General features: G+C 36.4%; 1 protein-coding gene across 1 annotated transcript in view; it reads right to left on the reverse strand.

Moving 5' to 3' along the window:
- Positions 1–25,755, reverse strand: part of DNAH11 (dynein axonemal heavy chain 11) — a 305,641-nt gene that overhangs the window by 224,440 nt on the left and 55,446 nt on the right. The window contains exons 21-28 of the mRNA XM_069462413.1: positions 21,318–21,476; positions 20,292–20,375; positions 18,683–18,841; positions 15,931–16,053; positions 15,084–15,206; positions 8,883–9,107; positions 7,615–7,706; positions 6,268–6,394 (exon numbers count right to left, since the gene is read on the reverse strand). Coding sequence (XP_069318514.1) covers positions 6,268–6,394; positions 7,615–7,706; positions 8,883–9,107; positions 15,084–15,206; positions 15,931–16,053; positions 18,683–18,841; positions 20,292–20,375; positions 21,318–21,476 — 1,092 coding nt within the window. The remainder of the gene's footprint in view (positions 1–6,267; positions 6,395–7,614; positions 7,707–8,882; positions 9,108–15,083; positions 15,207–15,930; positions 16,054–18,682; positions 18,842–20,291; positions 20,376–21,317; positions 21,477–25,755) is intronic.

Here is a 25,755-nt window from a genome sequence, read left to right on the forward strand (position 1 = left end):
CAATGCAATCCACATTTTTAGAACTGTCAATATTAATTGTAACAATAAGAACATCAATAAGTAAGATTTTCAAGAACCAACTACAGGGTTTTGCTTCATGCGGCCCCAGGCTCGAAACTAGCCTGAGTTAAATACAACTCGCATGGCAATCAATGTGTTAAAACCTGACCTTAACCAAGCTTACTAATAGCTAATAATCACCGAAGGCATCCTAGATGCACCGGTTTTATCACTCTGCCATTCCAACTCAAGTATCTCAAATTGAGAATTTCTGCTTACAGAATGGGGGTTGTAGTGACATCAGACCTCCCTGGCTGATGTGTTCAAGCTGATTAAATTCCACAATTAACTAGAGAAACTCTCACTTGGACTGACACTCTTAAATTGAGTGTGGGTGGGTAGAGGAGAGGGACCTGAAGAATTCAAGTCATTCACAAGATGTCAAGATGAGTTATCTGCTCACAAAGAGTGCCTTTCATGGGGATATTGCATTGTTACTCCACAAGCTGGAGTTGCCATGTTATCTCAGTCACACTGCAGGGAACACATTCAGGAATGTTAAAAGACTTAGGTGGAAAAGCCGTGTGTGGTGGTCTGAAACTGATTCTGATATTGAAAAGAGGGTAAGAGAGTGTAGCAAGGCCATGCTATCTGGCATAACTGCCAAAAGCATTAACTATTCCGATAGTCAGCAATCAAGAATTCAGAATGCAAGTTGAATTTGCAGAACCATTTCTTTCAGGGAAAGAAGCTGACTATGGCTCTAGATGACTCAGATTGCCCTTAGCTCCTTCTCAATCCCCTTCTTCAACAAGTCACTCTTGGATGGTTATTTGCACCACAAAGGCTGCCAAACACTCTTTAATAATGGACCTTTAGTAACTGTGATAGCATTTTATGTGAATTTGAATTGCTCAAAGTTTAAACAGTATAAGCAAAAAGTACTCAATAAAAGTCACATTTTGAGCACAATTTGAAATAATACAAATTTCCTCAAAATTTCAAACTATATCAAAAATCTAATTATTTCAAAACTGAGGTTCAGAACTGTAAACCATGTTTACACTATAGCCACATGACCAACCCCTTTAGCTGGTAAGCAGAAATACCCACCTCCTTTTGCTAGGATGGTGGCATTTTGTTAGTATGCTAGCATTCATTAACACAGCTGTGAGAGATTTTAAAGAGCTCTATTTTGTGATTTTAACATCAGCTTCATCATAATTTAAAATCTTTTTAACATCTTATATTATCTAGTCATTCATTAATGGAAGGGTACTAATACACGTACTGAGTAATGTACAGGAAATTCAGGGATTTAGAATGTATGGCTAAAGTGCTATGAATGAGGTAGGCAAGTTGACTACCACAATAAGTCTCACTAATAATTGAGAGGCTAGCAATCAAAGTCATGCTATAAAAATAATAAGGATTTAAAAAATACACCACTGATGTTTGCAAAATAACTTAGCATCTCAAATGGAAATACTGTGAATCAGCATATTGCTTGGCTAAAGCATGAAATATTTTTTGATGATTTAAAGAGAGACTGAAAAACTGAAAGTCTTTCCTCTAAGATCTGGAATTTGACAAGGATGCCCACTTTCACCACTCTCATTCAACATAGTATTAGAAGTCCTAGGTAGAGTAATTAGACAAGAGAAAGAAATAAAGGCATACAAATTAGAAAGGAAGGGTTCAAATTATTTTTGTTTGCAGACAATAGGATCTCATACTTAGAAAAACCTAAAGTCTCCACCAAAAAACTATTGGAACTGATAAACAAATTCAGTATAGTTATAGGATACAAAATCAATGTACAAAACCCAGTAGCATTTCTATATGCCACCAGTGAACAATCTGGAAAAGAAACCAAGAAAACAATCCCATTTACAATAGCTAAAAATATGTATATATAAAATAACTCAGAATAAACTTAACCAAAGAAGTAAAAAATCTCCATAATGAAAACTACAAAACATTGATGGAAGAAATTGAAGAGGCCACACACAAAAAAAATGGAAAGATAATCCATGTTCATGGATTGGAAGAATCAATATTGTTCAAATGTCCATACTACCCAAAGCAATCTACAGATTCAATGCAATCCCTATGAAAACACCAATGACATTCTCACAGAGATAGAATAATCCTAAAATTTACGTGGAACCACAAAAGACTCAGAATAACCAAAGTCATCCTGCACAAAAAGAACAAAGCTAGAGCAATCACATTACCTCACTTCAAATTATATTACAAAGCTACAGTAAACCAAAACAGCATGGTATTGACATAAAAACAGATACATAGAGCAACGGAACAGAATAGAGAATGTAGATAGAAATAAATCCACACATTTATAGTCAACTGATTTTTGACAAAGGTACCAAGAACATACACTGGGGTAAGGACAGTACCTTCAATAAAAAGGTGCTAGGAAAACTAGATATCCATATGCAGAAGAATGAAACTAGACCCCTATCTCTTGCCATATACAAAAATCAAATAAAAATGGATTAAAACTTAAATTTAAGACCTGAAACTGTGATTTTTCTTCTACTAGAAAGAAAACATTGAGAAAACACACTAAGACATTGGTCTGGGCAAAGATTTCTTGAGTAAGACCTCAAAAGCACAGCCGACCCAAGCAAAATGAACAAATGGGATCATATCAAGCTAAAAAGCTCCTGCACAGCAAAGGAAAAATCAGCAAAGTTAAGAGATGACTCATAGAGTGGGAGAAAATATTTGCAAGCTACCCATCTGACAAGTAATTAATAACTAGAATATATAAGGGGCTCCAACAACTTGATAGGAAAAAACCAATAATCTGCTTTAAAAATGGGCAGAAGATCTGAACAGACATTTCTCAAAAGAAATCATACAAATAGCCAACAAGTTATGAAAAAGTGCTCAACATCACCAGAGAAATGCAAATCAAAAACTTCAATGAGATGATATCTCATTTCAGTTAAAATGCTTTTATCCAAAAGATAGGCTATAATGAATCCTGGCAAGGACATAGAGAAAGGGGAGCTCTCAAAGTTTATCGGGATGTAAATTAGTATAGCCACAATGGAGAGCAGTATGGAGGTTCCTCAAAGATCTAAAAACAGAATTACCATATGATCCAACAATTCCAATGCTGGGTATATATCCAAAAGAAAGAAAATCAGTAAAGAGATATTTGCACTCCCATGTTTACTACAGCATCAGTCACAACAGCCAAGATATGGAATCAACCTAAGTGTCCATCAATGGATGAATGGATAAAGAAAATGTGGCACATATACACAATAGAATATAATTCAGCCATAAAAATTAATAAAATCCTGCCATTTGCAACAACGTGAATGGAAGTGGAGAACATAATGTTAAGTGAACTAAGCCAGGCACAGAAAGATAAATATTCCATGCTTTTACCTCTATGTGGGAGCTAAAATAAAATTGAACTCGTGGAGACAGAGACTAGAGTGATGGTTACGAGAGGCCGGGAAGGGTAGTGGGAAGTGGAAGATAAAGAGGGGATGGTTAATGGGTACAAAAGCACAGTGATTATAGTTAATAATTTATTGTATATTTTAAAATAACTACAAAAGTGAAATTGGAATGTTCCTAATACAAAGAAATGATAAATGCTTGAGGTGATAGATATCTCAATTACCCTGATTTAATCATTACACATTGTATGCCCATACGAAAAATCACACATACTCCATAAACATGTATAACTGTTATGTATCTATATAAATCAAAAATAAAAAATTTAAAAATAAATGAGGGTGAAGAGAGTTGGTGACAAGAGTGTTATTGAGTGATCTGTTCCTCCAGCACCAGCCTAGGACAAAAAGTCACTGGGTACGTGTACATTCTGAAGAAAGCAGACACGGGTTGGGACAGGTTAGTCCCTCCAGGGTTTGGTAAGACATATTTCAACACCCTACCTTAGTCTACCTCCATACGCCTCTTCTATGGAAAGTCCTGCAGGGAGGAGGGGAGAAGAGGAGGGTACCCGCACAGCTGTGAGTTATCATCCCAGTGGAGGATGCCATGGCATTTTTCTCTCTCCTTGTGGGTAAGATAAAGGAACATGTCCCACAGCTTCCACTCTAAAGTTAAGTGAGAGGAGTTGAAGAATCACTCACAGAAACCATAGGTACCCACAGGAAGTGACTCTTCAACATGTCCCTCATTTGGACATCTGTCTAGGTGGAACAGGAAGAAGATGATATAACCAGAGGGCTGGTTACCTTGCCAAGGGCAAGAACTGGAAGAGTTAAGGTGGAGTTGGCTCTGCCATATATATCCCTGGGGTGGTTCTTTTTGTCCCCTAAGGACTTGCACATGTGCTCCACAAGAGACCCAACACGTGGATCCTCACTGTTGAGGGTGAAGATCCACAGTCACTGCTGGCCAGAGAAGCAGGAACAATCATCAGCAAGGGCAATGTGGACAGATCACACCCCAAACCCTTCCTCGTGATAAATGGGTAGGACAGAGAATGAAAGAATCTCCCTCCAACCTCAAGTTCTTATATGAAAGCCTGACCTTGACATGGAGGTAAGATGGGAATTTCTAACTAGACCTTGCTGAGTTGGTTTTGGTTTATCTATTTTATTTTTTTTAATAAGAAAAGGGGGCCAGGAAACTTCTATATCTGCCCAAAATGTGATAAAGGGGTCTGCTACCAGTGTAAAGAGATTCAGCAGAGCACATTTGGCATTAGTAATTGCAGAAAAATAAAACTGTTTAATGACTGTTATTTTACAGAATGACTATTGTTCAATAAACCAGTCACACACATTTTTATTGTGTTTAAAGAATGTGATTAAAAGAAAAAGAATGCTATCCTACTTACAGATTTATGCATCTCTCTTCTAATTTACATATTGAAAATTCATTTTGCATTATAAGCATTTTGGATTGGAAAGGTCTTTAGGAAAACATACCTCAGCAGAATATGGTACCTTCTACCTCGTATAGTCACCCCGGGCAGAGGGGTCCGGCTGCCGGTCAGGAGGACATCCTCAGGGGATGACTGGAGCCTAAGTGTGGTTATTACCATTATGTTTGAACTTAGGGTTTTTTAAAGCATCTAATTGTATATTATATAAATATGTAAGAGGTGGATATAATGGGTTCCTTGTCAATCTAGTCAGATGGAGTTGATTTACAAAGCCATCTAGAATTTAGCACGAACGTACAAAACAGTATCTGAATGGTGACACTGAAAATGTTGCCTAAGTTGACCAAAAATTCTTTTATTAATAGCAAGACTGCACTTGTATTATCAGCAAGACTAGCCATCAAAATAAATTTAGGTTTACAGTTAAATTAAAAAGATAAATACTGCGTCCAAAGAACAGCAAAATTTAGAAAACCACAATGGGAAGAGACACATATTCTAAAGAAAATGGCATGGAAATATCTATAGAAAAAATATTTTTCCAAGAAAAAGACCATGGAGAAAACTCCACCACAATACAGCACACACTTCAGTTTCAAAGTAATCTGCAATATGCAATCAACTCTAGAAATACCCACCTATGTCTGCTGGAACAACTGTAAGATCTAAGTGAACGTGAACACTTGAGTAGGTCTAAGTGAAAGGCAATATCCTCTAAAAGTTTATAGGAAGAATTATAATTTTAGAATTGTACAAAATTTGCCTCTGGTCTTAGCTCTGAGATTATAAAAAATAATATCTGCTTTTATTTGCTTTAAATATTGACATGGGGAGCAGTAAACAGGTAGTGCATGAATTTTGTACAGGTGGGGGAAAATTAAAGGGTTAGAGGATGAGCCTCAAATTATTAAAATCAAACTCAGACAGCACTGAAAGTTAGTCCAATGTAATAAAGGTTACTCTGGAGTTAAGGGAGCAGTAAGAAAGTGCCAGCCACGATCTCCTCCCAACCAGTGACCCATTCCCTCCTAGGAAAACTGCTACCCAGGTCAGAGATGCTCCAGGCCTTGTCCCGGAATTCTGGTGGATTTGGAGCCAGTGTTTCTTCCCGTCGACTCCTTTCAGGACCCTAAGCCTTATACATTTAATATCCTTCCCCTCTACTGAGCACCAGGCAGTTATTCCTCCTACTTCATTTGCACAGCCTCTGACATCCCTCTGTTGCTGCATTAAGAATGTGAACTGCAGATTTTCTAGTTCCTGGCACATGTGATGTGACAGGTGGCATTTGACAATGATAGAGAAACTGTGACATTCCTTAGCTAACATCGTATAATATAAGACTTTCAAAAAAATATTACCTGCTTTGGCTGAGCTCCCTTTGAGAGAATGTCAAGTAAATCAGCAGAAGAGATGAAATAGAAGCGAGGAAAAGCTACACGCTTGGTTTCCAGGTATTCAGCGAGAACTTTTTCACAAAGAGAAAGCCTAGATGAATGAAAAATCTTTTTAAGCATATTTTGTCTATTCGGTCATTAAAACTTCAGCAAAACAACACCCAGCTCCTGTCGCCTGTCCATGCATCACAGAAAGCTCACTGTAACAGGTAGCCAGCCTGCCTCCTTCCCTGACACCACCGTCTTGCTTACGACTGATACACAAGTCGTGGCAAGTAGGAGGAAATAGACACACAAACAGAGACACACACACACCCCATTAGTTGTAGCTAAATATAGATCAGACTTGGGTTTGTATCTCTCCTCACTTTTCTTAATGACACTCCTAATCAGCATTGGAGAAGACTAGGTTTGCTATCGCTCAACCTAAACACAAAATGCATTTAGTAAGATGTAATTGGCTGAGGGTCTTCTCTTGGCCATGAATGTCTACAAAACACAAGTGCCTACACCCTTCTCAGGTATTCGGAGGAGTCATGAGATCCAGAATCAGTTCCACCTTCTTGTCCTTAGTAGAGCAGAAATGACCCAAAGGCAGAGCCCCAGGTCATTGACCAAACAGAAATAATTTGCTTCTGTAGCAATTCACCCTTTTTATCACCAAAAAAATGCCAGACTATTAAACAGTTTTACTTATGTAATATGTATTTTACCTTCTTTTTCCTACCTTGCAATAAAAAGTGAGCACAATTTCACACAAACCTCTCATTTTAGTAGCTGATCGGCCCATTATTAATCAAAAGCCAGAATATTCTTATGACCACCAACTGTTGTAGAACCAAATGTGAAAATTATTTTTACAAATGGCTCTTAGGGCAAGGATTTCAAAAATGCTAATATGTTCTCTAAGGATAATTTCTAATAAAATGAAACCACATACAAACTAAAGAACTAAAATAACTGAGTGCAATCCCGGGTCGTATCATACAGAAGGTGTTCAACCAATATTTGCAGGACAGTTTGATGAAAGAAATGATCAATCATGTTAATTCTCTTGATAATAAGATATTCTAATTTTACTATTATAATACTCTTTTCAGAAAACAGAAATATATTTGTGGTTATTTACATTAAATCATAGCATATATGTACCATCTAATATGTATAAGGTAACTAAACAACTATAAGCAAAATTATAAAATAATTTAGTAGAGGCTGTACCTATAACATGGTATTAAGTACTATTAGGTATGTCAAAGAAATTTCAGAAAATTATAGCAAACTGATCACTTTATATACCTTTATTCTTACCTGTACTGTAAATCTTTAAGTTTTTCATGGAGATTAGGTCTACATGTTGCTTCTAAAACATTTTTTACTTTGGCTGTCTTGAACATTAACTCCTGTATGAAAGTACAACATAGACCCATTGATATTAGAAATTTCTAAATTTCTAATCCCCATTTTGGGGATCAAAAAATGAAGAACAAACATGCAATAAGGAGGCAAGGTTAAGGAGACTTCTAGGAGTGCCTGACACCGCATCTGTTTACTTTTGCTTTTTGACTTTAAATTAAGAAAATAATGTATAATCACATAATTTGTATCAAAATAAATGTGATGGGCATCACCACCATTCCAGGTCCACATGGATGTACTATCATCTAAATCAAACAAAAAAGGAATCAAGGAAGGAAAAGGAAGGGGGAAGGGAACTGGGAGGGGGAGAGAGGGAAGGAGGGAGGGAGGGAGGAAGGAAAGGACGGAGAGAAAGAGAAAGTTAACGAGCACATGCCCCCCCCCACCCAGAATCTTAAGTGTATCTACATAAAAACCAGAGAGAGCTAAAAAATCTATTTTTCCTCCTCAAAAGTTAAATGAATCAAAATTTCGCTGGGGGTTCTGCTTTAGGTAGAAGAAAACATTTAATTCCTATTTTTATAAGAAAGGTATAACTACAATTCTTTACTAGAAGTCTACCAGTTATCGTTATTATGTGCACAGCTCCATGTGTTTTCTGTGGTTCTTTTGGAAAAGAAAAACCAAACTAGTCTTACTATTTGTTACCTGTTGCTCTTTCACAGTCTTTTACTTACGAAGATGAACTTATTTACTTTTCTTACTGCAGGAGTCGGGGTCAGCAATCTATGGCCCATGGGAAAAACATGGCCCACTGTCTGTTTCTGTAAGACCCAGAAACTAAAAATGGTTTTTACATTTTTAAATGATTTAAAAAAAATCAAAAGAAACATATTTTGTGACACTTGAAAAGTAAATGAAATTCAAATTTCAGTGTCTATTAATAAAGTTTTATTAGTGGATAGCCATGCACATTCATTTCTATGTTGTCTGTGTCTTGTTTCATGCCACAGTGGCAGCACAAGTAGGTGTTACAGAGGCTGCACAATCTGCAAAACCTAAAATATTTAATATGTGCCACCTGGCCCTTTATAGAAAAAATTTCCTTACTCCTGCTTACTGAAATGCAAAAATATATTCCTTTTTAGAAATATGATACCCCAGATCATGTTTCTGTACAAAACTTTGCTAGCATAGGACACAGGCTGTCTTTGACAAACCTTAAATTCAGCATCCACTCCATCGAATCTTCTAGCATCTTTCACAAGCTGGATCCGAATATCTTCTGAACAAACAAAAATGCTTTCCAGGTGAGACCAAGTTCGCTGGACTTTCAGCCAAGTAAAAATGACCGAGTCTGCTACGTTTAATTTATTTTGCCAGCTTAAGACTTGTTCAATGAAATATTCCACGTATTTGCTTTGAAGAAGAGTCTGCAACTGAACCTAAAATAAAGGCAAAGAATTCTAAATAGCAGCTAAATTTAGTAGATTGTGAGTGCTATGAGGGAGGCCCCACATCTATTCTGTTTCTTGCTGGATTCTTGGGGCCAGCATGTAATACCTGGAACAGGTATTCAATAAATTTTTTGCTAAATGAGTGAATGAATGGCAGTAAATATTCATTTCAACATTTTTCCCCAAAGGAAAAAGATAAATATAAGCAGCTACATTTAATGTCTTCCACAAGAAGACCACACATCTCACTGCAGGCTGGAAAAAATATTGTGCACAGGGGTGCAGTTTTAGGAATTAAGCTGTATTCTTTCATCACTCTCCCCCGGGTCCCTGTCTATTAATCATTCCAAGGTTGTTTGTATTTTTTAATCCCCCCAAAGTAAAGCAAACTTCCCTTCAGCCTGCTAGGCCCTCAAGCTTCCATTTTCCACCCTTTTCAGGTTAGTATGATACTAAGCTCTCTTATCACGGGGGTTGCTTTAATGCCATGCAGTCTGGTTAGCCCTTCTCACCATTCTCTGACATCGAACTCTCAGAAAGTCACTGAGTAGAATTCCGCTCCTCATTCTCCTCCCCTCTAGCTTTTTAACACACTTGACTCTTTGTTGGGGAAAAAAAAACCCATGCCTTGGTTTCTATGATACTGCAGTATCCTGATTTTCTATTTCTCTGACCACTCTCTCCCTGCCTCCTTTTGTCTTCTCTTCTTGTTCACCAAATGCAGCCTTTTCCAAGGCTATATTCTCAGCTGGCTTATGTTACCTCTCTTTGTCTAGCTCATCAATTCTCAAGATACTGATGAAGACCTTCCAACCTACAGCTCTGGACTGAACCTCTTTGCCAAGCTCTGGTCTGACTTTCCACCTTCACATAAATATTCCTCATGCTAACACCAAAAATAATAATGTTATCTCTCTAAACCAGTTTTTTTCCCCCTAAGTGCCTCATGTCTAATAACACTACTGCTATTAGTTCCTCTGAATAGTTTGTCTCTTCCACCTTTCTTCTCTCATGTCCAAAGAGATGCTAACCCCTATAATCTGATAACTCAAGACCATATATGCTGTGCTCAGGCCAATCTCTCCAGCCTTACTTTTCATTACTCCCTTAAAGACAATCTATATTCCAAGGAAACTGAACTCTTAAAATTATCTCTGAATGGCAGACTCATTCTGGCATTCCAAGGTGCCACTAACATTGTCCCCATTGCCTAAATATCATTTTCTGACTGCCACTTTTTGTTGAATACTAACCTATCCTTCAAGTCTCAGCATTAACACTATCACCTTACAAGGCCCTCCCAGAGTCCTTTGCCCTCCCCAATCAAACAGCCTCTCTGTCTCTTCTTAGGCTCCTTGAAGTCCTTCTGTTTGTCTCCCTACTCAATAATAGCAAGTTCCTAGAGAACAAGTGTTCATACCTTTGGATCCCAAATGGTATCACTCCTGGAGCCTGGTACAAATAGATGCTCCATCAATAAATAAATAAATGCTGATTATTAGAACTTGGAAAAAGTCTAATATCATGATTTAAAATAAAAAATCTGATTTTAAATATATATTCATCCAACATTGGAGCACCTAAATATGTAAAGCAAATATTAATAGAACTAAAGGGTGAGACAGACTGCAATGTAATAATACTTCACTTTCAACAACAGATTATCCAGGTGAAAAATCAATAGGGAAACAGAGGACTTGAACACTTTAGCCCAAAGATACCTAACAGATATGGATGGAGCATTTCATCCAATAGCAGCAGAAAACACATTTTTCTCAAGTGCACATGAAACATTCTCCAGGACAGATCATATGTTAGGCCACAAAACAAGTCTTAACAAATTTGAGAAGATCAAAATCACATCAAGTATTTTTTCTGACCATAGTGGAATAAAATTAGAAATTAATAAGAGAAATTTTGGAAAATCAAAGGTATATGGAAATTAAACAACATGCTCCTGAACAACCAATTAGTCAAGGAAGAAACTGAAATGGAAATTAGAAAATATCTTGAGAGAAATGGAAACAGAAATGGAACATACCAAAACTTACGAGATGCTGCAAAAGCAGCTCTATGGGACACGTTTATAGCAACAAATACCTATATCAAAATAAAGATCTCATATAAATAACATTATCCCTCAAGGAACTAGAAAACCCAAAATCAATAGAAAGAGGTTAATAATAAAGATCAGAGCGGAAATATCTAGAGTCTAGAAAGACAATAGAAAAAAATATCAACGAAACTAAGAATTGGTTCTTTGAAAAGATAAACAAAATTGACAAACCTTTAGCCAGACCAAAAAAAGAGATGACTCAAGTAAAATTAGAAACAAAAGAGGAGATATGACAACTCATATTACAGAAATACAAAGGATCATAAGAGACTACTAAGAACAATTACATGCCAACAAATCAGATAACCTAGCATAAATGGATGCATTCCTAAAAACATACAACCTACCAAGAACTGAATCAAAAAGAAATAAAATATGAACAAACCAATAAGGAGTAACAAGATTGAATAAATACTAAAAAAAAAAAAAAAAAAAATCTCTCATTAAAGAAAAACCCAGGACCAGATAGCTTCACCATAGAATTCTACCAAACATTTAAGGAAGAACTAATACCAGTTCTTCTCAGACTCTTTCAAAAAATTAAGGGAGGAGGAATACTTCCAAATGCATTTTATGCAGCCAGCACTACTCTGATACCAAAGCCAGACAATACTATGAGAAAAGACAATTATGGGCCAATATCCCTGATGAACACAGGTGCAAAAATCCTCAACAAAATACTAGCAAAGTGAATTCAACAGCACATTAAAAAGCTCATTCACTAAGATCAAGTGGGATTTACCCCTAGGATGCAAGGATGGTTCAACATATGCAAATCAATAAATGTGATGCATCATATTAACAGAATAAAAGACAAAAACCATATGATCATCTGAAAACATGCAGGAAACGCATTTGGTACAATTTAACATTCTTTTATAATAAAAACTCTCAATAAATTAGGTATAGAAGGAATGTACTTCAACACAATAAAGACCACATAAGAAAAGCCCACAGCTAACATCACATTCAACAATGAAAAGCTGAAAGATTTTCCTTTAAGATTAGGAACAAGACAAGGATGCCCACTCTAACCACTTCTATTCAACACAGCACTGGAAGATCTAGCCAGAGCAATTAGACAAGAAAAAGAAATATAAGGCATCCAAATAGGAAAGGGAAAAAGTGAAATTGTCTCTGTTTACTGATGTTGTGATCTTATATACTTAAAACCCTAAAGACTCCACCCAAAAAGTGTTAGAACTGATAAATTCAGTAAGGTTGCAGGGGCCAAAATCAACACACAAAAATCAGTAGTGTTCTTTTACACTAACAATGAACTATCTGAAAAAGAAATTAATAAAGCAGTCCCATTCCCAATAGCATAAAAAAATACAGTTTGACAGAAGAAATAAGACTTAGCATTAGGTCAATAGGATGACTATAGTTTACAATAATCTATCGTATGTTCCAAAGTAGCTAGAAGAGAATAATTCAAATAATTCTAGCATAAAGAAAAGACAAATGTTTAAGATGATTTAAGTACATGATTTGATCTTTAAAAATTATAAGAATGCATTAAATTAACACATGTATCCCAAAACTATGTACATCTATTATGCATCAATTTAAAAAATATTTTTTAAAAACTAAGGAGCAAATTTAAGCAAGGAGGTGAAAGTTCTGTATACTGAAAACTATAAAACATTGATGAAACGAATTACAGATGACACAAATGGAAAGATATCCATGTTCCTAGATTGGAATAATTAATATTGTTAAAATGTCCACACTACCTGCTCTGATTTGTATGTGTCTCCCAAGGTTCAAGTGTTAGAAACTTAATCCCTCATACAACAGTGTTTGAGGTAGGACCTTTTAGAGGTGATTAGGTCATTTGGGCTCTGCTCTCATTAATGGATTAATGTTGTTATTATAAAAAGTAGGCACATTATCACAAGAGTAGATTTGTTACAAAAGCAAGTTCAACTCTCTCTTGCCATATGATGGCTTCCATCATGTTAGAACACCACAAACAGTCCCTCCCCAGATATGGCCCCTCTAATCTTGGACTTCCCAGCTTCCAGAACAGTGAGCCAAATAAATTCTTGCTCATTATAAATTATTCAGTCTGCTATACTATGTTATAGTAGCACAAAATGAACTAAGACACTACCCAAAGTGATCTACATGTTCAATGTAATCCCTATTCAAAATTCTATTTTCCACGAACACAGAAAAAACAATCCTAAAATTTGTATATAATCACAAAAGATGTCAAATAGCCAAAGGAATCCTAAGCAAAAAATCAAATTAACTTCAAAATTTATTACAAAGTTATAGAAATCAATACAGTATGATACTGACACAAAAACAGACACATTGACCAATGGAACAGGATAGAGAACCCAGAATTAAACCCATACATTATGGTCAATTGACTTTCAAAAAGGTGCCAAGAACACATGATGGAGAAGGGACAGTCTCTTCAATAAATGGTGCTTTCAAGACTGGATATCCACAAAGAGAAGAATGAAATTGGACTGTTATCTCACACTATATACAAAAATCAACTTAAAATGGATTAAAAAGTTAAATGTAAGACTTGAAACTATAAAACTACTAGAAGAAAATAGGGAAAAAGCATCATGACATTGGTCTGGGCAAAGATTTTTTGGATATGACCCCAAAGGCATGGCAACAAAAGCAAAAACAAACAAATGAGATTACATCAAACTAAAAAGTTCCATACAGCAAAGGAAACAACAGAGTGAGGAGACAAGGCATAGATTGGGAGAATATATTTACAAACCACACATTTAATAGGGAGCTAATATCCAAAATATATAAGGAACTGAAACAACTCAATAGCAAGAAAACAACCCAATCAAAGAATGGGCAAAGGACCTGGTAGATACTTCTCAAAAGAAGACATACAAATGGCAAGCAAGTGGGAAAAAACGCTCATGATTACTGATTGTCAGGGAAATGCAAATTTAACCCACAATACATTATCACCTCACACTGGTTAGAATGGCTATTACCAAAAAGACAAAGGATAATAAGAGTTGGCAAGGGTGTGAAGAAAAGGGAACCCTTGTATGCTGTTGGTGGGAATGTAAATTAATATAGCCATTATGGAAAACAGTATCGAAGTTTTTCAGAAAACTAAAAATAGAACTACCATATGATCCAGCAATCCCACTCCTAAGTATATATCTAAATGATATGAAATTAGTTTGCTGAAGAGATATCTGTACTCCCATGTTAACTGTAGCATTATTCACAGTAGCTAAGATATGGAAGCAACCTAGGTGTCCACCATCAGATGAATGGAAAAAGAAAATGTGATATATACACAATGAAACACTATTCCCTTCTAAAAAGGGGGAAATCTTGTCATTTGTGACAACATGTATGAACCTGGAGAACATTATGCTAAGTGAAATAAGCCAGGCATAGAAAGACAAATACCACATGATGTCACTTATATGTGAAATCTAAAAAAGTTGAACTCACAGAAGCAGAGAGTAGAATGATGATTACCAGAGACTGAGGGGTGGAGGGTGTGGTGGGTGGGGAAAGAGGAGATGTTGATCAAAGGGTACAAAGTTGCAGTTAGGAGGAATAAGCATTAGTGATCCATTGCACAGAATAGTGACCATAATAAATAATAATAAGGCATTGTATATTTCAAAATTGCTAAAAGGGTAAATTTAAAATGTTTTCACTACAAAAAATAAGTATATGAGGTGATGGATTTGTTAATTAGCCTGATTTAATCATTCCACATTGTAGTCATATTATCAAAATGTCATACTGTACCCCATAAATATGTATAATTATTAGTCAATTTAAAAAAATAATAAAATTAAATTAAAAATCTGGAATAAAAATATCCATCTTACTTGGCTGTGCTCTAGAGTCTCAAAAAGTTGTTCATCAGACTTCAGTAATGGAATGCCTGTTCGATAGTGAACTTCATAAGAAAACTCCATGGTCTCCCAGGTCTGACTGATTTCAATAATAACCTAGTAATCAACAGTATAAATTAGGTTATGTGCACAAATTTAGGACCAACATCTGGGCTAGTATACAAAATTTAAAAAATATTTACAATTTCCAAAAAAGCAGATATCAAGTATTATTTGCCTCATTTTTTTCTTCCAAATAATACAATGGTGATGAGGTTTGGGGAATGAATTTTACCACATTAATATCAAACTTCTATTCAATCTGAATTTTATGTCCTTCACCAAAACAGAAATTGAGAGTAGGAAGGGACAATTATATAAAGGTTTGGTAGATATTATTTACAAATTAGCTAGCATAAGAGAGTAGTACGCTGAATGTGAACTTCAGTCCCCTGTGTGAATCTGAGTTAATTACCTCTCTATACCTCAGTTTCCCCATCTGTAAAATAGGGATAATAATATTACTTAGCTCAGAGGATTCAATGAGTTAATATAAATAAAGTGCTTAGGATGGTGCTTGCTATAAAGTGAAGGATGCATAATGGTTTTTGCTATTGTCATCATCATCAACAGGGCCAGCCCTCCTGTTTCACATATTTACTGTGACTTATTAATAGAATGATTCTGTTTGCTGCTCAACTCGCATACCTAACGAGCAGCAAAGAACAAACTAGGACTCATGAATCCAAAGCCCCAGGGCATCGAGAGGCCCTCTCCAAGTCAGCTTCTACACTAATACCCAAAATTTGCCTAGTGGAAAGACACAGTCTGAGGACACTACCTTCTCAGTCCCCAGTTCCTTCACAGCTTTGTCCACAATCTTTCGGACATCATCTTCCACTCTGTGCAACTGCAGTGCTAACAAATCTGCCAAAGTTGTGGCTTCATTTATTGAAAACTTGACCTGCTTAGGGGGGAAAAAAAAGGTAGACTTTATATTGCATATATGTTCATAGTTCCTTTTGCCTAATGGCTAGAGAATTGAATCATAACTAAAATATACTTGAGCTAGGTGCCAAGTACATCTCTAGTTCTGAAAGGTGTGGACAGTCCAAGACATTCCCTTTCTAACTCACAATTACGGAGGTATCACCCACTGGAAGCAAGTGCCAAGGTTTAGCCATGTTCACGCTACACTACTTTCTTTTGTTTCATATCCTTCCCTTGTCAGCACATTTCTTATCTCCTTTGACCACAAAACCCATTTTTAAAGAGAATCTCATTGTTCGTTTATTATTATCTGGTTGAAACCCCAGGAATCAGGTAGTGGCTCATTTGTCTTTTCTTCCTAAAGAACCCTATTCACTGAACATAATTCCCAGTTGCTTCCGTGATTTAACCTAGTTTTATCACTAATTTAATCTTAGTTCCTTGGCAAAAAATACTCTTACTCATAGCGTCATTATTCATATTTACCATGTGACAAGTAATTCACATTTATTTCCTCATCATCTTATTGACTCATCCCACCCCACTCCAGCATTCGGTTCTCAGGAAGCTCTGAGCTCTTCCTCAGTGCCCAAACTCACTCGGCTCTTATAAATTAAGAGCTGACCTGACCACACACTTGCAGGAAAGCCATTTTCTTTCCTGCTTTTGCTAAGAATATCCAGTCTCTGCTTCTTGGATGCTGCAGGCCCCCTGGCTCTCCCTACCCTGTAAGGCTCCTCAGCATCATCCACTCCTCTGCACAGGCAGACCAAACATCTGGTTTGCCCAGGACAAGAGGGGTTTCTAGGATATAAGACTTTCAGTGCTAAAACCTGAACATGGAAAGTCCTGGGCAAACCAGATGAGTTGGTCAGCCTATCTTTGCATCAGTTTTGACCTCACTCAGTAGGACTATGCAATAGGGCTGTTCTGATTAGCTGTGCAATTTGAGTACTGAACGTGGATGCCAGCCCAGGTGACAAATGGAGACTAACTCCAGCCTCTGCTCTACTGTCCTGGGGACAGCCTGGAGGAGGGTGCCTCTTTCCACATTGTCTGCCAGAGAAGATGACTCTTCCACCTTGCAGAAAGGCATAACAACAAGGAAGCCAAGACTGCAGTGTGGCAAAATCTCATTGTTTGAAATATGAGGAGAGGGTGGGGAGCCAGGTATATAGTCCACTCACTACCTATTAAAAGACTCAATGAAGATTTTCTGAAGGAAAAAATCAATTACAAAGTTTCAACATACAATGCCTAAAAGACTCTATGAAAAATATTATTGTAATAATGACAGCTTCAGGAAGCTTTTATTGAATAATTACTACATGCTTGGTCCTTTATATATACAGTCATTTGTCACATAATGATGGAGATACATTCTGAGAAATACAGTATTAGAGGATTTTGTCATTTTGCAAACATTGTAGAATGTACTTATGTAAACTTAGATGGCAGAGCCTACCTCACTGCTAGGCTATATGGTATAGCCTATTGCTCCTAGGCTACAAATGTGTACAGCATATTACTGGACTGAACGCCATAGACAACTGTAACACAATGGTGAATATTTATGTATCTAAACATATTGAAACATAAAAACAGTACAGTAAAAAATGGTATTAACGTTATAATCTTATGGGACCACTGGCATATACGCAGCCAGCTGATCAAAATCTCATTATGCAGCGCATGACTCTATATGTGTGTGTGTAATCTCCAGTTTGTTCACCAAGTCTGTATGGGAAGCATTATTTTTATTTCACAGAAGGTAACTTGCGCAAGATCCCAGAGTTACTGTCAGGTCTGGAACCCTAAAGCCCAGGCTGTTCCCACTTCTCTAAGCTGCCCTTGCCCCTGTCTCCCTTCCCTGCAAACTCTCCTTCACATCTGTGAGCCTCTCTTCACAGAGTGTCCCTCAAGCTCTTGATTCGCCTAAGGAGACAACACACACACACACACACACACACACACACACACACGGCTTCCTTTCACACATTTTGAACTCATAAAGGTCACTTTCCTTGAAAAATAAAGTGTAAGGCTGATGTATTTGCTTTTCAATAGATATAGAAAGGCAAGAAAATAGAACCTCAGGTGGCATGGACACATGAGAAACCATTTTATATCTTGCAATAAAACTGAAACCATCAAAAGACCATCAAAAAAGACACCATTATGAAATAAATTATGAGGGGGAAAAAATCACAATTTCAGAATTCTACTCCCCCCAAATTCACTTTTATACCTTCTGATCCTCTCCACAGTAAGTTTCTTTGCAGACATTTGGTGCTGCATAAAATGCTTTCATATTATCTCAATTGTTCCTTACAAGATCCCTCTCATTATATTAATAAAAAGCAAAACTGAAAAGAGAGAGGTTAAGTGAGTTGCTTGAGGTCACACAGGCAGTAAGAGATGAAAGGGGCGTGAGAACTAGGATCCTGCAGGTGTCTGGTCCGCTGGTTTCATCTCAAAGAGCTTGATCTCTTCACATTTGGCAAATCTCTTCGCACATTCCACCCCAGCCCAGATGATTAGAACCAAGGGATGACACTTCACAGTCACAAAAACATTCAGTTAGAGAGACCCATGATACTGACCCCCACAGTCTTCATCAGCTGGCGCCAGTGCCTGTCCCTGAGGGCGGGGTTCTGCAACTCTGCGACGGCTCTCAGGGAGGTCGTCATGTCCTTCACTGCGCCTGCCAGGCCTGCGTACGCATCCCACACACGGACTTCCTTGTCTAGGGACCAGATTTCCTAAAGAGAAGGGAGAAAAAACCCAGTTCCCTAGATATAATGATATATAATTTGTCTCCTTTGGAAGAAATACACATTTCCCCACTCCTGGACTAAGAAAGAGAGTGAATGTATTTAAACCCCCAGGCTAAGGACCAAAACCAGAGAAATAGAAGGGATCCACTTGTTTGTACATTATGAGTCCACTGTGTACAAGCCACTTGGATACGCTGGTTTGTTATTCACTAGATCTAAATGGATGTCCCGTGAGGAAACCAACAGGATATTAAATGTAGGTAAGTAACAGAGTTCGCAGGACACATGCAGTGAAGAATGTTTTCTCTAGAAACATAAATGAGAGAAAACAGATTGTTACTAAAACCGCTTTTGAATATCTGACTCATTTACATGGTAGCCTAGAAACGCTGGGTGCCTTTGAGTGTCTGTTCCTTGGAACTCAAATATTTCACAATTTTGAGATGTCAAATAGGGTCCTTGACTTGGCTGCCCTCTTGGCCCGTGGAACAACACCAGCAATTGTGAATGAGAAAAATCCACAATAAAACAACTAGATCTTAGCACAAAGTAAAGGACACTGCCAATTGTTTAAAAAAATAAAAAATAAAACAGAACTTCAGTTGAGAGTGGGGGTTAAGTTGTCACTCTGAAATGAGCTAACCAAATGGCAGAGGAGATAAGTAGGGAGTCTAGAATGAGATTCAGTGACCTCATGACACCCAAAACAATGAAGAGACATTTTAGGTAGGGTCTTTGGCACTGCAATAATGTGGCAGAAAATACTTGGAAGAGTTGGTAGGAGCTGAGCATGGGACTGAGTCCGGGGCAAGGATTCTCTGGGGTGGGAAGAAAGCCGAAGATCCTGCCACTATTTAACTACCTCTCGCTGCTATGCATTTTGGCTTTATCCAAAGAAGTTCTACACTCCTCGGAGGAAATATGGATATGGGGACTAGATATCAAAGTACTAAAGTCAAATAAGCTCAGTTCTGTATACACTGAGCCCACTTGGGGTACTGGAATAATCGAACAAAGGTAATATTCCATAGAAACCCACAAGTGGCCTATCTTCTCAGTTGCCCCAAATTCCAGAACCAAAAGCTACCTTTTCAGATACAAGATGCTTATGGTGACCATGGAAAGAAATAAAAAACTTTCATAAGCCCTGATAAATCTTTCTTTCCATTCTAGACAGCCATAGGAAGCTCATGATTATAGTTTCTTCTCACAAATTCATTAGCCCTAATATGCTTTTATCAACTCATTCACAGAAAGGCAGGCTTGATTAGAAGTGCTGCAACTGGCTAAGAGTGAAAAAAATACTGTCTGATAGCATTCTGTTAGAAGTAAATAAGGACACGCAGTCCCACACAGCAGACACGAGGTTAGGGAAGATGGAAGGAGGTGGTGCGGAGAGAGATAAATTGCTGTAATAGACAGTTATGGAACTCGCCTTGGCAAACCTTCTGAGTTCTACATCCATCTGTTCCACATTAATCTGTCTCCACTGGGTTTTAGTCCAATTATCAGTGCTTCTCTGCAAACGCACAGGCAGATAAAAGTGTCAACAACATTTGGTGAAAGCAAGCCTCTGCAGCAAAATATATAAACTGATGATACACAGTGACTCTATCATCCCGTGGAAAGTCAATTTTTTAAATATTAACTGCACTTGTCAAAACTTCCCTATTACCAAAACAAAAAAGTTGTCAGAACATGTCAAGCTTAAGGCTAAAACACTGTGATACATTAATTTCTAGTAGCAATGATAAATTCCATACACACACTGTCATTATCATTAATCCTGTGTACTTTGGATAAACTGATAAGTATATTACTATTAAGAAACAGATTTTTATAATTCTGCACATAACATAAAATGAGCTTTCACAAGACAACCTTCACCTGGTGTAAACAAAACTCTCATTAACCATTTCTTGACCATATTTTATATCTTGTTAATATATTTCTACATGGCTTCCAACTAACTTAAGAAAATTACATATAATACATGTTGCAATATGCCTAGTTCTCTAGAACTTATTCTACTTTTTAACTTAATTAACCACATACAAATTAACTTTATTTTTAGTGAGGGTATACATGCACACACACTTAAGTATAAATATGGGTGTTTACATGAGTTGGTATGTATAGGTGACCCTATGTATGTGACATATATTTATATATTAATTTTTATTCATATTCATACAATCCCTCAAAAAGATTTGAAGCAGTTAGATCATTACACAAAGTTTCATCCTGAACTAAAAACAAAAACAACTGATATTCAGGGAAGAATCTTCCACTAACATATATATAAACTCTAATTCTGGGAGAAGGAAGGGAATATAATGTCCACATATTTCAAGACACTATAAAACACAAATAAAATGACACAGACTCTAAAAATTACCTATTTATACCAAAGAACTACTAAAGGAAGAAGAAAAGCATGCTTCCACAAAGCACATCTTACTCTAACATAAATAATGACATCCCAGAGTCCCTTGAGCAATTTTACTTCTTTGCGACACTGCTTCATTTGTTTGTATTCTGGAAGAGCCACTTCAAAAAGATGAGTAGATTCTTGCATTTGCAACATTTCTTCTTCCAATGCCTCAAGCTCTTGATTTGCCTAAGGAGAAAACATACACACCTGCATACAGACTGTCAGAGAAACAGAAGCCACACAGTTTGTAGTTCTGCTTATTTCAACACTGCAAACTTTGATTTTAAAGAGAAAATAAAAAGAAATCGGCAATTATAGGAAAATGTAGAAGGCTTTAGATGAGCAAACTCACACTATACAAAAAGTGAGAATAGACTATTAATAATTACAATAATGGTACCAATACTCTCCCATGCACATATTTCAGCAAAATTTCCTTTGCCATTGGATTTCTATGAATACAATTTTTCCTCTTGATTTTCATTGTACAACTGGAGACTGTGAGAAGCGAAAGGTGAGGCTCTAGAAACGTCCACTTAAGAATAAATTACCTTTTTAATAATCACTTAGTTTAAAAATACTTTATTAAAAAATACCCCAGACATTATCAAAAGTACCAAATATACTCAAGAGAATTCGTGAAATAAAACACTAGAGCTAACAACAATGCCTGGTATGAAATTTCACATGATTATCTTTACCAAGGCTCCCCTGCCATCCCGTTTATGTAGAATAGCTTGCATTTTATGCCAAATATAAGCTGACTCATTTTCTTTTTTATTAACAAAGTCCTACTTTATATACATGGTAGAAGTTCAAGGCATACAGAAAAGATCGTAAGGCAGGAAAGCCACCCCCCCTCAGGTTCACTTTCCAGTTCTTCTGGGTGCTGTAACTCTCAATTCTGTGCTCAAGCTGCTCTTCCTTGATCAAGTTTAGACACTACACTAAGTCACTCGCTTTGCAAAAGAAGGATTTGACTTTGTTTTTCCACTTGATGTCTTCTCCCATCCTTCTCCCCAAATCCAATGATTAGATTACTTTAGTTCCTTTGATTTTCTTTTAAATTTTAAATCCTCAACCCTTTTGTGTTCCATCAATCTTCAACTTTTTAAAACTGACAAGTAAAAATTGCATTTATTTATTGTATACAATATGATGTTTTGAAATATGTATACATGGTGGAATAGCTCAGTTAATTAACATGCATTACCTCACATACTTCATTATATTTTTTTGTGTGCAGTGAGAACACTTAAAATCTATGCATTGATTTTCAAAATACAATACATTATGCAATATATTAACTATAGTCACATTATACAATAGATTTTTTTGAGCTTATTCTTCCTAAGTGAAATTTTATATCCTTTGACCAACATCTTCCTGACCCCAACTCTTAATTTCCAACTGTGTAAATAAAAATATCAGCACCCTTTCATTCTTACAAGTTATTGATATATCTTTATAAATAAGAACTGCAATTCTTTGACTTACTTTTACAAATTTTATTATGAAAACTTTTATACACAGAAGGATATCTATATGTGTGTGGGCCCCATGCAGCCTAGGAAATATTATTAACAACTTTTAATGCCTCTCTCAATTTTATCCCTCTTTTTCCTACTATAAATTGAACCACCAAACCTAAATTTTTATTTAATAGTCTCCTGAATTTTATATGTTCACTATCTATGTATGTATTGCTAAGTGATAAAACATTTAAATTTGTTTTAAAATGTATATAGTTTTATACTAAATATATATGTATATGTAAAGATCTTTCAGTTAATATTTTTGAAGTATACCTATATATTCACATGATGATGTGTGTGAAGTTCACTCATTTCCACGACTGTATAGTAACATCGTATGAACATATTGCAATTTATTTATTCTACTTCTGATGGTCATTTAGGCTTTTCCTAAATTTTCAGGTTTCCTAGTATATAACATTTTATGCACAGTTTTGTTATCCTTTAATGGGTTAAGAATGTCTTTTTAGAGTTTCTATCACGAATGAAGGTTGAATGATATCTGAAGATTTTCTGGCATTTCTTGAGATGATATGATTTTCTCTTCTTAATCTGTTAATGTGATAAATTAGATTAACTGATTTTTCTAATGTTAAGTCAAACTTGTTTTCCTGGAAGGAACCCAACTTATTAGTAAACTGGTACAATTTGATTGTTTTGTTTAGTACATTTGCATCTACGTGTACTTGAGAAAGATTAACCTATAATTTTCCTTTCTCTTACTGTCCTTTTGTAAAAATTAGACATGCTTCATAGAATAATTTTTTTAATGTTCATTTTTCTTCTGGTTCATGCAATCATATGAATGAGATCTGTTTCTTGAAAGCTTCTTGGAATTGACCAAGCCTTCGGGGCCTATTAGTCTCTCTGTTGGAAGATTTTTTTTTTTTTAAACTACTGGTTAATTTTTTTCTTTTTATTTTCCTACTGGTTAATTTTTAATAGTTGTATTACTATTAAGGTTTACTATTTCTTCAGTTTTGGTAAATTATATTTTTCTAAAAATTTATCCATTTTGTCTAAGTTTTCAAGTTTGTTAGTTATACTCTATGTTCTTTTGAATTTCTGCTCTTTGTGTAAGATCATTCCCTATTTTATTCCTAAGAACTGTTAATTTTGCTTTCTTCTTTTCCGTTAACCATTCCACCAGAGGTTTGTCAAAATATTAATAGTCTTTTCTGAGAACCAAATTTGGCTTTGTTGATCCTTTCTTTTCTTAAAGTACAGCACTTGAACTTATTTTAGTGATGATTTGTTCATGGTAAATACATTGTATTTTTGTTATTTGAAATATCTTTACTTCACTCTTGTTATTGGAATATAATTTTACCCAATGAAATTTGGAAAACATCATCTACTAATATCTGAAGCTTTATCCGAATCTATATCTGTGGTTTCTTTCTACTGACTTTTAAGCATGATGGTATGTTTACTCATTATTCTACTGTGAACTCATATTTGACTGAACCTAATCTGTGGGACCCCCAAGGAGATTGGAATGAGAGCACTTTTTTCCAGGGAGGATTTACGTTTGCTTCTACTAGGTACTAAGAAGAGCTACTTGTGACCATTTCAACTTGCTGGTCTAGAAATTCCTTAGTCATAGAGGTAGTACAAAATTGAACTATAGACCCTTGTGAGAACAGGCATCTGTTTACCTTCTGGTTTCCATTGTTGCTGATGAGAAGTCTGATCTTAGGCTAATCATTATTTCTAACAGGTGGTCGGTCAGTCTTTTCTGTCCGGTTGCTTTGAAAATCGTTTCTTTGCCTTTGGTATTTTGCAGTTCACTGTCATGTGTTCAGACGCTGACTTTAAATTTCCTGAACCTATTGATTCATTCTTTGACTAATGTATGAATCAAGGTTTTTCCAGAACCAGAGGCAGAACCAATAGGATGGATAGATGGATGGATGGGTGGGTGGATGGGTGGATAGACAGATAAATATAGATATATGAGAAGCAATTTATTACAGGAATTGGCTCGTGCAATTATGGAAGCAGAGAAGTCCTATAATAGGCCTTCTGCATGCTGGAGACCTATCAGTCCACGTCCAAAGCCTCAGAAGCAGGGAAGCTGATGGCCTGAGAACCTCGGGGGCCACTGGTGCAAGTCCCCAAGTTCAAAGGCCAAGAAGGCTCGAGTTCTGATGTCCAAGAGCAGGACAAGAAGGGTGTTTGTTCCAGCTTCAGGAGAGAGAGTGAGCAAATTGGCCTTTGCTCTGCCTTCTTGCTCTATCTGAGCCCCCAGCCAATCGGATGGTGCCACCCACATTGGGTGAGGGCGGATCTTCTCCACTTGGCCCACCAACTCACGTGCAGTCTCCTCCAGAAACACCCTCCCAGCCACATCCAGAAACACGCTTCACTGGCTATCTAGCTGTCCCTTAATCCAGCTGACATCTAAAATTAGCCATCACAACCAGTGCTAAAAAAGTTTCAGCATTACCTCTCAGACTATTACCTCTATTATTCTGTTTATTCTCTTTTCCAGGAATTGAGAGTCAAAGAGTTAGATGTCATTTTAACTTCTTTTTCTGTGTCTCTTGATCTGTTTTATATTTTCCATCTCCTTACACCTATGTGCTGCATTTTAAGTGATTTATTCCAATGTAATTTGCATTTCACTAATTCTCTTTCCAATTTTAACTAGCTCTTTAACCCATCTGCTGAACTGTATTTTTTAAACAACTATATTTTTCACTTCCAGAAGTATCTGGCCCTTTTTCAAATTCAACTTATCATTTTTGATAGTCTCAAAACTGAGAACTTGCTCATTTTTTCAATATTATCTTATTTCCTTCTAATATCCGAAGCTTTATGTGAATCTCTATCTGTGGTTTCTTTCTACTTTACACATGATGATAAGTTTACTCATTATTCTATTGTGAACTCATATTTGACTGAATTTAATCTGTGGAACCCCTAAG

This window comes from Eulemur rufifrons, chromosome 29 (genome assembly GCF_041146395.1).
Source record: "Eulemur rufifrons isolate Redbay chromosome 29, OSU_ERuf_1, whole genome shotgun sequence".
Classification (NCBI taxonomy): domain Eukaryota; kingdom Metazoa; phylum Chordata; class Mammalia; order Primates; family Lemuridae; genus Eulemur; species Eulemur rufifrons.